This window comes from Leptonychotes weddellii, chromosome 6, assembly GCF_054177405.1.
Source record: "Leptonychotes weddellii isolate Sample4059 chromosome 6, ASM5417740v2, whole genome shotgun sequence".
In the NCBI taxonomy this organism is placed as follows: Eukaryota; Metazoa; Chordata; class Mammalia; order Carnivora; family Phocidae; genus Leptonychotes; species Leptonychotes weddellii.
Window position 1 is genome coordinate 5,661,823 of NC_138374.1, and position 16,360 is coordinate 5,678,182.

Genomic DNA, 16,360 nt, shown 5'->3' on the forward strand with positions numbered 1-16,360 from the left:
AATGGGCAGAAGACATGAACAGACATTTCTCCAAAGAAGACATACAGATGGCCAACAGACACATGAAAAAAAATGCTCAGCATCACTCATCATCAGGAAAATACAAATCAAAACCACAATGAGATACCACCTCACACTGGTCAGAATGGCTAAAATGAACAACACAGGAAACAACAGATGTTGGTAAGGATGCGGAGAAAGGGGAACCCTCTTATACTGTTGGTGGGAATGCAAACTGGTGCAGCCACTCTGGGAAACAGTATGGAGGTTCCTCAAGAAGTTGAAAGTAGAGCTACCCTACAACCTAGCAATTCACTACTAGGTATTTATCCAAAGGATACAAAAATAGTGATTCGAAGGGGCACGTGCACCCCAATGTTTATAGCAGCACTATCAACAATAGCCAAATTATGGAAAGAGCCCAAATGTCCATCAACTGATGAACAGAAAAAGGAGTGATAGGAATACTACTCAGCCATCAAAAAGAATGAAACCTTGCCATTTGCAATAACATGGATGGAACTAGAGGGTATTATGCTAAGTGAAATAAGTCAGTCAGAGAAAGACAAATACCGTATGATTTCACTTATATGTGGAACTTAGGAAACAAAACAGATGAACAAAGGAGAAAAGAAAGAAAAATAAAATAAGGTCAAAATAGAGACTCTTAACTATAGAGAACAAACTGAGGATTGCTGGAGGGGAGGTGGGTGGGGAGAAGGGCTAAATGGGTGATGCGCATTAAGGAGGGCACTTGATGTAATGAGCACTGGGTGTTATATGTAAGTGATGAATCACTAAATTCTACTCCTGAAACAAACCAAAAAAATGGGCATAATTTCTGCAAATCCCATTTAATAATTAACTAATTTTAGTTTGTTAAAATTAAGTAACAATACTTTAATAATTAGTATTTAATAATTTAGTAATACTATTTTAAGTAACAATAATCTCTAATATCTATTCATCTAAACCATCCATGCACTTCATTAAATTAGGGGTGGCCACGCAATGCTCGCTGAATGGAGAGACCATCTTCCAAAACCCATCAAAGAGTTGAGCAAACCCCCAGCACCAACAGTCAGAGAATCAGGGTGCTTCTACCCATCTCCGAGATCTACTTGACAAAACAAGGAGCCAGCAAGAGTGAGCCATACCTGGATACAATCCTAATTCATTGAGTCTTCAAACAGATTACTCAATGTGGCAAGCTTCTTTTGTGAATTATTGTGAATTTTCCAAGTATCCTTCTAAGTAGACAGGAAGGGCGTGTTCAGTAGCCCCCGCTCAGGTCTTATTTAGAATGTCACAAAGTATGCTTTCCCCTCCCAACTTTTCATCAGCCTCATCTCCTTCGAGGATAAAATGGTACTTTTTTTCGAGCCACCCAGGAGCCCCAAGAAAGATGTTTTGTAAGTGACTGCAGGTAAGAGAATAGAGATGATTGCCTTGAGCATTTCATGTAAAGACATAAAGAGTCCTACCTGTGTTCATGACGAATGCATTCCTCTGCAGAAGGGACCCTGAGCTGGTTTCGTAAAATAGGTCACATCTCTTATTTACGTTTGAACTAAATAATGGGACTCTGTGTTTGTTCCTTATAGGGGTTGGATTCGGTCAGATGTTAAAAGACCAGTGGTGGGGGAGAGAGGTGGACGGGGCGGAGGAAAAGGCCAAGGAGAGGTGAACTATACATTGCGCTCTTGTGTTTGCTTTGAGGACCATTCCGACAGCCCCCTGGGCGCCGCCGTGACCCTGGCCCATGAGCTGGGCCACAACTTCGGAATGAACCACGACACACTGGAGCGAGGCTGTGGCTGCAGTGTGGCCGCTGACAAAGGAGGCTGCATCATGAACCCCTCCACCGGGCAAGTACCCACGGTCCAGCCGCTTTCAGAGTTGCCACAGGGTGAATTGCATGTTGGGAAACTGCTAAGCAAAAATCTCCCTGGTTTTCTGGCCAGACCACCCATGGAAACTTCCAGAAGGAAATCCCTTTCTAAGTAGACAGCCTACAGCTCCACTGCCCCCGCGAGCCAAGGGCCGAGAAAACTCACTGGGCAAAGGGGGCAGGGTTAGATGGGTCACATGGCCTTCAGAGGGTGTGGGCTGGGGAGTGCTTCTTCCCTTGGGCTTGGCCCCAAGGCCATGGCCGGCAGTATCTGAAGTGCATCAGTAGGGGGAGGGGGGGCCTGCGGCATTCCCGCCTCTGAGGCATCACCTTACAGGATCCGAGAGGTTTAAATGAAGTGACTTCTCTGTGTCAGTAAATCACGCTGTTCCTCCCTTTGGAATGCCTTTCTGAAACTCGAGACTTGGTTCGCCCAGGGGAAAAGGAAGACAGTTTCATTAAGGGAGCATTCAAATGAGGTGGAAAGAGATGCCACGTGGAGTGATTGAGTACAGATTCTGATAACATCCTGATGCCTTCACCGGCCCGGCCCAAACCAGAGCGCTGTGCTAATGTGGGGAGATTTTCATTAGGAAAGGAGAACGCGCACTTGTTACGATCTTCTTTTTTTTATACCCTGAGTGAGACCTTCCCAACACTTCTCTTCAAGGCACTTCCCAGGTGAGGCCTGCTCTCTGGGTTTGCTGGAAGGAAATGCTGGAGCAGGAAGCAAGTACTGGCTGGCAGCCCAAAGACTGGCCTCTGGGAAGACCTGCTGGCAAGGGGCCAGTCCTGGTGTGAGGAGGGGACACCTGCTAGAGGTGTAAAGGGATGGATTGTTACAGAATGTGGTTATGTTTCTGCAAGCAATAGCTCTGGGGGGCTCCTCTCAAATGGCTCCTTGGGCATCACATTGCCCCTGAAACAAAGACTGGGCAGAAGGGCACGGCTCACACCCTGGACGTTGTCATGCCTAAGCCTGTTCTTGAGGCACCTCACTGTTACCTTATTAGCAAGTGACTGCTTGAATTCATCGCCACCATTAGCACAGAGTCTTCGGAGAGCATCTTTTTTTGCTCCTGGTTCTGTCTTAAGCAAGATTCAAGGGAGTTACCAAGACCCAGTCGAGGGATTTGCTCTGAGTCTGAGATAACTGAAGCCAGGAACCGGAGCCTGAAGTGAGAGTATCTTAGGCCAACACCAACAGGAAGTGAAATATTATAAAACCCTAGATACTGACCAGGGAGCTCCCCAAAGGGAGGCTACTCTGAGAAAGTGGGTGCTCCTTGTCATTTAAACTGTTCAGGCAGAGGCAAGATAATTATTTAGGGGGCATTTGGGGCAAAGAATTCCTTTTTAGGGTGTGAGGTTGGGCCAGGGGCCTGTAGGTGTCTTCTTTTTCCAGTATCCTACCAGGCCAGACAGAGCCCCGCAACACTGGCCAGCATGCCATGCGAATCTCAATGAGGTTGGTAGGAAGTTAACATACAGCTGAGTGGTGCTCATGCTTTCTCATTCTTGATGAACTCGAAGTGGCCACAGAAAATTCACTGTTTGCTAAATTTCCCTGCTTATCAAATAGACACAAACACATCAGCTTACATGCCTCCGGAAGTGGTTCCCAATGACTACTATCATGAATGTTTTGGAACTCTTGATAAAATTGGCAAATGAAAGAGAAGAAAATCTAGATTGGGAACACTAGAGTAGGATTGAGAAGCCCTGGGAGCCCCTATTCTGATACCAACTGTTTTGGGTAATACAGGCAAAGGAGTAACCCCTCTGGTCTTAACCAATCTTCATCAAGAAAATGAGTGAGTTCGTCTTTTTCCTTCCTTCCTTCCATCCATCTATCCATCCCTTGATTCATATTCATTCTGTCTATCCATCCATCTATCCATCCAATTATTCACTGTTCATTCCATCCATCCATCCATCCATCCATCCATCCATCCATCCATCCATCCATCTTTTCATCAGATCATCTATACATCCACCTTCCACTTACTTGTTCACATAGTCAACACATTTTTTTACCCCCTGTGCTTATTGTCATGGGGAATGCACAGATGAGGAAGACCCTACAGCTCTAAGAATTATGTGATTCTGGAGGCACAGTAGCAAGACCTACCTTCTGACACTCCCCATAATTTTGTATAAAGGTCTTCAAATTGGAAAGTCGTCATGGCAGTGTTTAAGGATATGAGCCAAATTACCCTGGAGATATTTGAAAATCATAGGTAGAAGCGGTACTGTTAAGAGCTCAGCAAATCATTTCAAAGGCGTTTTTTTTTCCTTACCAGGAGTTTGCTAATAGCCTTTACTTGATTTATACCTTATTAGCAATTTCTAAGTTTTCTCTTTTGCTGAGCTTGTGCTTTTGCATAAATCTTTTCTATTTGGTTCTCATTTATGATCCCACATTCCTGAACAGAGAGTGGTGTTTTTAATTTTCTCAGATGGAAAGAAACTTCCCAAGCAAGTGGGTGAATTAATCACAAAAGCCCACAGTGAGGGGGAGGTCAGGCCGCCCAGGCAACCCTCAGCCATCCATCACCCATTGTAGAACTTCTGGGCTGCTTTTAATCTGCAGTATTATCCCAACGTGGTCTCTCTCTTACCTCATAGGGTCCCCTCGAGAGCGGCAGAGTGGATTAAATGAGATCACATGTCTTTGTAAATTGTAAATCACTCCACACATACATGGCAGCACGATTACTGCTATTATTTAGCTCGCAGGGACTAAATCATTGAGGGCGTCTTCCAGAATCCCTGCTCGTAGTTGCTGGAAAGCACCTCCAGCACCTCAAAACAGTCACTGAGCCACGCGCCCACAGTCTGTGTGAAGGGCTCGTTGTAGGCTGGCCCTTGGCCAAACACCAACCTTCCCCCTGACTTCCTCTGCACTACTGATTTCAGGCACGAGCAGCAAACGTTCAAAATGTTATTCAAGTCTTAGCCTCGAAGGGGGCTCAAAAAGAGGTGAATCGTGATTGCTTTCATGATCTTTAGGTCTCCCCGAATCAAAAAGGACCAAGCATTGCCGATGGTTGAAAGGGGGAAAGCGCAGCCCTTAATATGCCCAATGTATTCTTTATCAAGACATTCCAGAATTCTAACTCTGAAATATTCACCACCTGCCTGTCGTTGACAAATGGGACTTGAAGCCCCGGGAGAACCACACTAGCGTGCACTCCTGCTTAAATGCGGTGTCGTGACGTCCGCGGGAGCTTGCAGGGGTGGTCGGAGGGGGGTTCCTTACAGGTTGGACCGTTAATTACCACAAGGCCTGGAGTGTGTGCGAGCATGTGTTTTCTGTCTTCGCTTAGTTCACATGAAGACCCGCCTTGGAAATCACTCTTTGGCAAAAGCAGTATCTGGGAATTCGTGTGGGAGTTGACTCAGTGGAGTCCACCCGTAAATGAGCTGCTTGGAGCATTTGGGCTGAAAGGGTTGAGGACGAAGCATGCAGCATTTATAGGAGTAAGAAAAATGTGAATAGTTTGAACACATTTGGAAAAGGATATTTAGCATAATTGTAAATGTCACTTCCCAGAGTGGACCCCCAAAAAAAGCAGTATTGGCATTCACAAAGTACTCTCAGGGCTTCCTTTATTTTTTGCAGGAAGTTTTCTGTTAGCAAGAGTTGGAGGAAGGGAGCCTGTTGTGGAAGGAACGCAGCTGAGTCTGGGACGCATGCTAACCCGGCTGCTGCGAGGTCTCACGTGCCCTCGTACATGGCGGGGTGACAGCCAGGAACAGGACACTCTTCTTACCTCGTGGAACTTGCACACTCTGGGGGAAGACAGACTTCAAAAACAATACATTGAAAATCGCAGGTTAAAGAGCAGTGCTTTGAAGGACACAAAGGAAGAGGTTGGAAAGGAAACATATGGGCCAGGGGCCCCACTTTAATTAGGGGCTTGGGGAGGAGCCCTCTTGGAGGTGACCTTTAAGTAAAGACCAAAGTGCTGACTGGAGGCCAGGGGCTTGTCGGGGGCTGGGTCACGATGGGGGTGGGGCCTGGAGGGCACAGGTTGCTGGTGCTGCTGGAGACAAAGGGGGTTGGGAGGAGCCAAGGCCAGCAAAGCCCAGTCCACCAGGTAGGAACACGGTTTTGTCCCGAGGGCAGTGAGAAGTCTTTGGAGGGTTTTAGGCAGGACAGTAATCTGATCTGACTTAACCTTTCAGGCTTTCTTCCCTTCTAAGATCACCAGCATCCAAGCTATGATAGCTTGCCAAATTAAGGGGTTTGTGTCTATTTTAAAAAGGCAGGGTGTGCTTCTTGTAAAAAAAAAAAAAAAGAAGTCAAAGTGATGGGCTATAAATTCTAGTTTTATTTTCATGTAATTAATAGGCATTTGGAATTCAAGGAGAAGGGTCCTTCTTCAGCACACCAGGTGGTGCATCATACACACCTCACACCCTCGCCTCTCCAGGCTTGCATACTTGATGTACAAAGTGCTATTCTGTTTAGGATTTCACTTTGCTGTTTCTACAGTAAACATCCTTTAAGGACTCGACTTCAAAGAGCCATGGAAGAGCCTTTTCGCACTCCCTGTGTGTGTGTGTGTGTGTGTGTGTGTATCTGAAAGGAATTACTGCATAGTTTTCATGCTCTTGCTAAGATTACGGGTTTGGAGCTATTTGGGTTTTGTTTCATCCAGGCTGGCAAACAGCTCCTGAGCAAAGAATGTTCCGTGGCTGGCAACGGAGAGTGGAGAGCAGTGTGTTGCGCACCCAGGATAACGCAGGCTAAGGAAATCACGGGAGGGTGACCCCTTGCTCTCCAGTGGTGTAAAGAATTTACATTAAGCTGAGGTTGGACGTTCAGGAATAACATCTACAACTGGATCAAATAACCATGTTTAAGCAGAAAGCATTGCTATGCGACATCCTCAGAAGTTTGTATAATTGGCTCATTCAGTGCCATTTAATTCAATTCAGGAAACATTCATTGCATACCTACTTGCTACACAGCTGTCTGGACGTGGAGCACATCTGGATGGCCTCCACCCAGGTTCAGCCTTCTCTGATGAAAACTAAGAAGACATCAGGCCTGCCTCTGACTCAGGACCAGCCCGCTGCAGGAAATCGGGTTAGGCAACCAATCATCGCGAAACCACTCATTTACTCAACTAGCATTTACTGTGCCCCTGTGTGCCAGATCCTAGGGAGCAGAATGCGGGCCCAGACACAGAAGGCAGGAACCTTCTGGAAACTCCTACTGTGGTGGAATGACAGGCAAGTAAACTGTGCTGATTGCATATTAGAACCTCAGGACTCTGACGGGGGACATTTTTGGAGCCATGAGGCTCCCTGCTGGGGCACCTAAGCTAGTCTCTTTACAAGGTCCTGGATTTCATAGAATCTCACCTCTAAGTTATGCCGCTGCAAGATAAGGAGACATTTTTTAACATAACCATGATACCACTTCACACTTAAAAACAACGATAATTCATTGTAAACAAGGAGCAAAAAGTTGGAAGGAATGGTGGGCAGGGAAGACATTCTGGAACACAGTCCAGTCTGAACCCTAAAGAATTGAATGAGGTTAGGTAAACTCTGCCCAAGAATTCGTAGCTCGCATTATTGGAAAACTGGTTTTCTGTTTGAGGAGACCTCTATCTGAAAATGTATTTCAAGGAACTAAAGGGAACTTTTCAGTAAAAGATTCCTCAGAGTTTGGGATGTGGTTAGGAATTGATAGAAATTAGATGTATTTGGGAAGTCTGTACTCTTGGTATAACTTGCATTCTTGAAGAAGAGGGCAAAATACACATAATTAAAACTCACCCCCCCACCACACCGAACTCTGAAGAACTGAGATCGTGAAATACATTTATCATAAGGGGATTTTATAAGAACTGGTTTGTGGGAAATCATTTTCCCATATTATCTCTTCATTTAAAAGTGATTTTTTTTTCTCAATGAAAGGTTTAAGAAAGGCTTCACTTCATCCTTCAAAGGGTAGGGAGGGAAATGGAAATATTTATTCAAGGAGGGGACAAAATGAGGAACTCTAATAACATTAAAACACTGAGTCTCAGAATCAGTTTAATTATCCAGCCAGAGTAATTTCATTGGCTACATCCCAACATTATCATAAAGGGGAAATGAACTGGCAGGAGAGATTCTTGAAAAGAGTTCAAGAGGGCGCACCAATATGGAGAATGTTCTTGTTCCTCTCTGTGTAATTAGCTATTGCTCACTATAAAATACGGGCGTTTGTCTGCAATTAATGCAGAGCCTCGATACTAAAAGTCATTGCCTAAGAGCACAGTAGAATCTTCCTCCTCTCTTAAGCTGGACACAAAACAGAGAGGTCAAGCTGGGGAGATGGGTCGGCATGGCCTCTGCTTCTTCAATATCCAGTTTGGGGGAAAGGCCCATAGGAAAACTTGACTTTGATCCTAGGGGATTGCATTCCAATGTCTTGGTTCATCAGTAAACCGTATGAGGTGGGTATGACTATGCCTGTTCTAAAGAGAAGAAATCTGGGGCTCAGAAAGGCAAATGAACTGCCTACATTTTCAAAACTAGCCAAGTGGAAATCCCAGGACATAAGGCTGAGTCGCCAGGTGCCGAGCCCCTGCCTTTCCACCTTCCTATGACTTACCTCAAATAAAAATTTGCAGCAGCTAAGCCTCAGGAAGAGGAGAAGGGCATCTGTCCTGGGGTAATGGTCAGAGGAAACTGCTCAGCTTCCAGCTGGAGGCTTCAAGAGAGCTCCTTGCAGCCGGGCTCCATGCATCAAGGCTGAGGATGAGTCGTGGGGAGCTGTGCCATTCGGCTTACCACTGTGTTTGCCACATGAACGTGGCCCCAGCCGTGTTTGGGTTTCGTGTGGGGACTGAAGCCTTCTCGGCACAGAGCAGTGTCCCTGGACGACTTCTGGGAGGCAGGCAAGCTGACCCAATTTTAAACCATTTAGTTTTGCAAACTTCCTTCAACTTATGTTATAAGAGCAGAGAATTATTTCCTGTCATTGCTCGTTAATCCAGCATTTTATTTGTGGTAGAACATGTGTGAAAACATTATAGCTGAAATTCTGCCAATGCTTCCCTCCCCCTCCCACACACACATACACACACCCATGGCTTCCTCCTCTCCCCAGGACATATGGCACGGAGGCTCCAGTGTGAGGTCAAGGGTGAACTTTTAGGCCTCTCTGCAATCAACAATATCCAGCAGAACCCACTTCCAGCTCCACTAGGTCAGAAATTTTGTGTGTTTTGTCCTTGCTAAGTCCCCAGCACCTAAAACAGTGCCTGGCACATAGTGAAGTAAAATAAATACTTCTTGAATGAAAGGATGGATGGATAGGAGGATGGGTTGGGGATGAGTGGATAATGAATGGAATGATGGATGGAAGGAACAGTGGATGAATGGATAATGGTGAGTGGAAGGATGGACAGACAGATGGATGGCTAGAAGAAAGGAAGGATGGATCAGTGGATGGATGGAAGGAAGGAACAGTGGATGAATGGATAATGGTGAGTGGAAGGATGGACAGACAGATGGATGGCTAGAAGAAAGGAAGGATGGATCAGTGGATGGATGGAAGGAAGGAACAGTGGATGAATGGATAATGGTGAGTGGAAGGATGGACAGATGGATGGCTAGAAGAAAGGAAGGATGGATCAGTGGATGAATAGATAATGGTGGGTGGAATGATGGATGGACAGACGGATGGATGGTGATTGCAGCACAATCATATGTATGCAGAGGGAGGCCATCTTTCCCCCTTTTGTGTAATGGCTGAACCTCTGGAGAGAAGATTCTGAGGCTGTTGTCTTTTATAATAAAAGCTGAGAAACCCCAGGGAAATGGGTGGTAAATAGGTGGCTGATTATTTGCTTTTGTCATACATACTCTGGAGATCAGGGTGACAGGAGCAATTTGCTTTCAAAAAGTAGAATCCTTCCTGAAGTGGCTTCTCCTGAAACCCTTTGCTTAATTTAACTGAAGTGGGAGGAGAGGGCTCAAAAATATAAAATCTAAAAGTAGTGGTAAGAATAAGGCCCTGCGGATTTCATAGACCACGCTCCAGTCTGCAAAGAACTTTCATATCTCCTTTCTCATTTAATCGTGCCTACGAATAAAGGGCAAAGACAATCACCTCCATTTTACAGAGGAGAAAACTGAGGTTTGGGGAGCCTAGCGGCCCCATAGCTAGTCTGGATCAGATCTAGATATCAGCCCACAGCTTCTGGTTCTTGGCCCATTCCTCTGCACCTCCCCACGTGTGTCTGAGCGGAAGAGCCTTTGGTTCCAAACCACTGGGCATGGGGTGGGGGTTGGGGTGGAGCCAGGGGCCAACCCTTCACCACCCTGATGGCAACTCCAGTGTCAGGAGCTCAGTGAGGCAAGAACAGGACTCATGCCAACTGCAGCCCCGGTGGGTGGCTTGGAGGTATCTAGCATGACTACTTCTTCTATCACATTTGATTGAAAGTGTCTTCCCTGTTACAGACTCTCAGAGCCAGCAGAAGCAACTAGCATAATCTACGCAGGTCTGTCTGCTAGGGCAGGAGGAAAGACCAGAGTTATCTCGGGCATGCAAACTGTCCCTTACTCACCTCTGGATCGGTTTGCATCCGCCAGAGCCCAGTCCCTGATGAGCCCCACGCAGAGACAGGGGCCTTTCCTTGTAACAAAGCTGAGAAACTCATCTAAGACACAGCCTCTGATGGGCCGGGTCCCCCGCCTGTGAGCCCCCTGCCCTGCAGGCCTGGGTTCAAGAGGAAACAGCTGTCAGAACCCAGAAGTGAGAGGTCTAATTTCTGGTAACGTCCAGAGACCTCCCGTGTACCTCTCAACTGACCGGCAGAGCTTAGTTGGTATCTTTCTTTATTAAAAATTCTAGGAAATTACATTTGTGCTTTAATTGGTTTCCAGGGAGGAGGAGCAGGGATCAAAGTTCACATGTAAAACCATGAATTATAATGTGCCGCAGATGGCTTCATTCTGAATCCCAGGTGTTTGCTATTAACAATGGACAAGTCCTACTAAGGCCAGTTTTGATCATTTGCTCCTGTCCTGGTGCTTTTCTTTGCCTTCTGCAGCCCATCTGGTAGGCCCACTGGGTCAGCGTTTGGCCCTAATGCAGTCACTTTCCGTTCCTGGAGATGACAGGAGGAATTCCTTCCGTCACCCTGGGTTTCGTTCGGTGTGTGTGAGCCAGGGTTTTTAGGGTTGTGCGCTATACACCCGTGGGTGGGCACAATGCAGACTTGGGTCCCCTTCCACCCCCCCACCCCCCGCACACACACCTCAGAGGAATCTCCCAGCAGTCACACTGCCTTCCAGGTGGAAGACCCCTTTCTCTGCCCTCAGCTTCTTGGGGCCGGAACAGGCTCACAACCTCCCGCAGGTGTGTGCATTCTGGCCCGGGCTTGACTTCAGGTGTGCTGGATAATTCCCAAGACCTGGCCTTTGTTTCCCATTACGCCAAAGACGTACAGGGCGGTGCTTGAAGGTATGCTTGGAGTAACGTGCAGGATCTCAGGGTTTGCTTCTGCCTCTACCTGACTTCAGGGAGCTCAGGCATCTGGACAGCTGCCCATCCATGGATGCTGATCCTCCTGGCTAAGTCATCTGTGCCAGGTCATGCCTGAGACTGCCCTAAGGCCCCTACCCTGGGAGTAACTTCTGGAAGACACTCCTAGAGGCCTCCTGACTGCCGTGGAAGCGAGGTGGGTTGCAGGTGCAGAACATGGGACTTCAGGTCAGAGAGCTGTGTTTTGAGACCTGAGATGACTGTGCCGAGGTACATAAGCTCTTGGAGCCTCAGTATCCCCAACTGCAAAATAAAAATGATGTAATCTGACTCACAGGGGTACGGGTGAGTGAGAAGGCCCACGGAGCTCCTGGCCCACAGCAGGGGCTCACTGACTAGTGCTAACTGCTATTAATATCTATGCTCATTATCCCTGATGTGCGGGGCAAGGAACGCCTGCAATGGGCCAGCCTCCCTGAGCTGCACCTCCATCCTGCCAGGCTGCCAGAGACCAGGCCGGTCCCAACAGCACCACCTTCTTGCTTGCACCTCAATTCTGCGTATGCTGATTGAGAGTTTTCAGTCCTGGTCACCACTGTGAGAAACATAAACATTTTTCTGAAGATGGCCCTAGAATTTTGGGTTTGAAACTTGACCTCGTAATGGTGACCTCATGCACCCTCTCACTGTAAACGGGCCTCCGGCTTAACTAGGAAGAGACAATGATGATCACGTGGGGTTTGTGCTCCTGGAGGGAGAAGGGCTGAGTAGAAATCGGCTCTGAACTGTAAACTAAGGAGTTGTTTTTGAAAAAGGTCTTCGGGCTAGTTGTGGAGCGAACGACACAGAATGCATCATGAGATGATGTTCTCAGAGCACAGAGGCCAGGTCTGCTGTGTTTGGGGTCACACTCCAGCCTGAGGACAGGGTTGGAGGACTGCGGGGAGGGTGCTCACGTGACCCAAGCTTCGGGAAAAACTTGCAAAGAGGTTCTGGGCTCTGCTGACAAGCTCGTCTGCGTGGCAGGTAAGAGGCGTCCAAATGCGTTTTTATTTGTGTGGGTTGGTTGTGTCTGCTCCCCAGTCCCTGTTCTGGTCGAGCTCCATTCTGGAGCAGGGTCTTTTTGCTCCTTTCACACCATATATGTATTCAATTGAGGAATCGTACTTAACTGCCTGATCATCCCTCGGCCTCCTGAATCATTTTCCTCTCAAGCTGACAGTACTTGTGGTCTTGAAGTCTAAAGATTGCTACGTTTGAGCCACAACTATGATAAATTCTGCATCCCATCGAAATGTTTCTAAGTCCTTGAATGTACAAGGCACTCGTAGTCAGTAATTTGAAGTAGCCAAAGCAGCACTCTAAAAAGAAATACACAGCTTCTTCCTATGAATACTGGCAACCAGCATCTCACGGTGCTTTGAAGTTAACTGGAGACTCACTGCATTTTTGTCGGAAGCTCACTGATCCTGAGCCATTCTATAGATGTGAAAACTGAGGCTCAGTTTTAAAACGTGGCTTTAGTTTTGATGGATGGGGTGCTCAGACTCTGTCTTCTACTTCCGATTCTTCTCCGCCTGCTCCGTGCAACATTCCCAGGTAAAGAGCACCCCCCCTCCCCCCCCTCCCCCAGGCCTGCTGAATCTGTCACTTCTCCTGTCAGGAGGAAATAAAACTCCACTCTAGTCTGCAAAAAGAAATCAGCAGGAAGCAGAATGTCGGCAACATATTTTCTGAAACTAGCTATGCCTTAATCATTTATCAGCTGTGGGAGAAGTGAGGTGGTGGTGGTGGTTTTTTCTTTTCCAATCGATTTAAGTAAATCTGGAAGGCTTCCCATCCATCCCGGCTTCCTGCGATGCTGGCTTTTCCTGTCACACGGTTGTGTCAGCTCCAAGGTATTCTCAGCAGCTGCGCAGGCCACTTCCCCGCCTTCCTCGGGTCACTTCCATGTCTTTCCTGCAGTCAGCACACAGACTGATGTCACCCCCGGAGCTCGGAGCTGGGAACTCAGACTCTGGGACCCAACCCACATTTATTAGAGGCGAGGGCGTCTTGGGAAACCTGGCGCACGGTCACCTAACGCCCCCCTGAATCCAGCCTGGTCACACCTGCTTTCCCTGACTGCCTCGTTTTCAACAAGAATGGCCTTTGTCTCCAGATAATACCTGGAGAGCTTTTGCAAGGCAGATAACTCCCGACTTCTACTGTCAGGGCTGATAAATTGGCTCAGTATGGTTCACCCCAAGAATATAGCAGGGAAATGCATAATAGGTGCCTGCAAGCGAAGAATTTTCTGACTGCAGATTTGTCAAGTAAAAGTAACTCCTAAAAATGTTTTACTTGGCAGCTTTGTGACGGCTAAAATATTAAGCAGGGGCTGCATTTACAGCGAGCTGTAAGTGGCGTTCCTCTTTCAAAAAGTGGGTTTTGTGTTTTGTTTTTTCCCCACATCGCCCAGCTGTCTGTCTGTCCACATTTTATTTCTGACCTTGCACTCTGCGTGGTGAATTTACCCCCGAGTGTCCTCGGTAGTTAAAAACTAGAGGCAGAGGTGGGTGTGTGTGAGAGAAGAGGTCACATCTGGGCAGGAGCCAGTCACTCCGGTGTGGCATCTGCCCGTGAGCAGAAAGCAGCACTGTTTCTGGGCCCGAGGCAGAATCATTTGAAAGCATTCTTGTGTGGAGGGCAAGTTTCTGGCAGACGGGCTGCTTTTCTAAATAATGTTCCCGTCTTATTGCTTTGCACCAGTCTCTCATTGCTGTATGTCAATTCAATTAGTGGCTGTCCTGACATATTTGGGATAATTTACGAGAAGTGTTAAAAAGCACATTGTGATGAGCTTCCTGAAAGCTCTGCAAAGAACTGAGGCTTGTCTTTTTAAACTACTGACCCTGGGCTGTGGAAGATCTTCGACGTTTCGGGCAACTATGTGGCCCAATGCAGTGTTCTTTTCATCATTGTTACAGGGAATGCAGCTCTACCATGAGGCAGGAACAGAATGAACCAGAGGAAGGCAGAATTACCATACAGTGGGGTTGTTAGCAAGAGGAATGAACTTGCTTCAGAACAGAAACCTCATGTTTCACGACCAGAACCTTCCGTGGCACCTTAATTAGTATATAGTGTGATGATTAGTTGGTCATTCTGGTGTAACACTGAAAGATATTTGAAAATTTATTCATGATTTGAAGTTGGCTTTAAAAGACAGAGACACTCATGTGATTTTTAGCACCTGCCTATAATCACATGTTTTCAAAATGCTATACATTGGGCTTTTTTCCTTAGAAAATGGAACCACGGTGTAAAACAGAACTATTTCTAATTTGGGTGAGTGAAAGGTGACCTTTGATGCACCTAGATTGTATTTCTTATTTTCTGACCTAAGTAGGTGTGGGTTTGTCCCTATTACCTTTATGACCCCTGAGTTTTAAATCTAGATCAGTTGTTCCCAAAACTTAATTTTAATAACTAGTGTCACAGCATTGATGAACCTTGAAAACATTGCACTAAGTAAAAAAAGCCAGACCTAAAAGGTCACTTAATGGATGATTGCATTTCTATGAAATGTCCAGAACAGGCAAATCCAAAGAGACAGAAAGCAGGTTAGTAGTTGACAGGAACTACGGAGAGGAGGGAATGAAGAGTGACTGCTTAATGGGTATGGGGTTTGTTTGGGGGAGGGGGGTAAGGAAAATAAATGTTCTGGAATTACTAGTGGGGACAGTGGCACGACATTTCGAATGTTCTAACAGCTACTACATTGCATGCTTTTAAATGGGGGACTTTGTTATATGGATTGTACCTCCATTTTTAGAAAAATCACCTGGAGGGCTTATTAAAACACAGGTTGCTGGGCCCTACCCCTGAGTTTCTCTGACTCAGTAGGTCTGGGTGGGGCCTGGGCATTTGCATTTCCAGTAGGTTGCCAAGTGATGCTGATGCAGGGGGGCACACTTTGAGAACCGCTGATCCAGGCGTATGCTGGGCAATGTGAGGATGTGTCCTTCTTATTTAAATCAGTATGTCAAGAGTTTATTGATCACTGTCCATGTTCTGGCAGTTCCCTCCAGGTAATGCAGTGTGCACTGACCTCAGTCATGAAGAAAATGGGGTTTTTAAATAACTGAACTTGGAATCAAATCCAGTGTCTCCCATCCCCTAACCGTAAACTCTCAAACCAGTCATTCATCTTGTTGGCAAAATGAGAATAGTAATACCTGTCTCACCGAATTGCTTTGAAGTTTTAAGTCTAACAGCAAAAAAGTATAAAAAAAGAAAGAAATATTACTATGAGAAAGCACCCACCATGCCACCCAGCTTAAAGAAGGTTCTCAATAGTTATTTTTAAAAATATACATGTATATGTTAACTAAATATAATTACATGCATTATAATTATAATTTTACTTTTTATATAAATTCTATGTTATATGGATAAGCACATATGGTATGTTTATTTTATGTATATGTAAATATGTGTCCATATTTTATTTCTATGGATGGAGAGGTGGTGTGGGGCATGGGTGTGTCAGGTAGTTCCCTTGGCAAAGGTCCTACAAGGGGACAGTGGGAAGGGTTCCAGCCATATTTGGGATCTTCCTCAGAGCTTTGAACATAACAGACTCTTGAAGACTCCTTCTTGAGTAAGTAAGTGGGTAAGTGATTCCATGACAGAGAAGTGAACACACTACCCATAAGGGTTTTTTTGTTGTTATGTTAATCACCATACATTACATCATTAGTTCTTGATGTAGTGTTCCATGATTCATTGTTTGCATATAACACCCAGTGCTCCATGCAGAACGTGCCCTCTTTAATACCCATCACCAGACCAACCCATCCTCCCACCCTCCTCCCCTCTAGAACCCCCAGTTTGTTTTTCAGAGTCCATTGTCTCTCAAGGTTTGTCTCTCCCTCCGATTTCCCCCCTTCATTCTTCCCCTCCTGCTATCTTTTTTTTTTTTT

The 16,360-nt window shown here is 46.2% G+C and overlaps 1 protein-coding gene across 1 annotated transcript in view; it reads left to right on the forward strand.

The window, feature by feature from the left end:
- The window catches only part of ADAM12 (ADAM metallopeptidase domain 12), a 314,942-nt gene that overhangs the window by 259,371 nt on the left and 39,211 nt on the right, over nt 1-16,360 (forward strand). Inside the window, exon 11 of the mRNA XM_081823035.1 lies at nt 1,720-2,003. Coding sequence (XP_081679161.1) covers nt 1,720-2,003 — 284 coding nt within the window. The remainder of the gene's footprint in view (nt 1-1,719; nt 2,004-16,360) is intronic.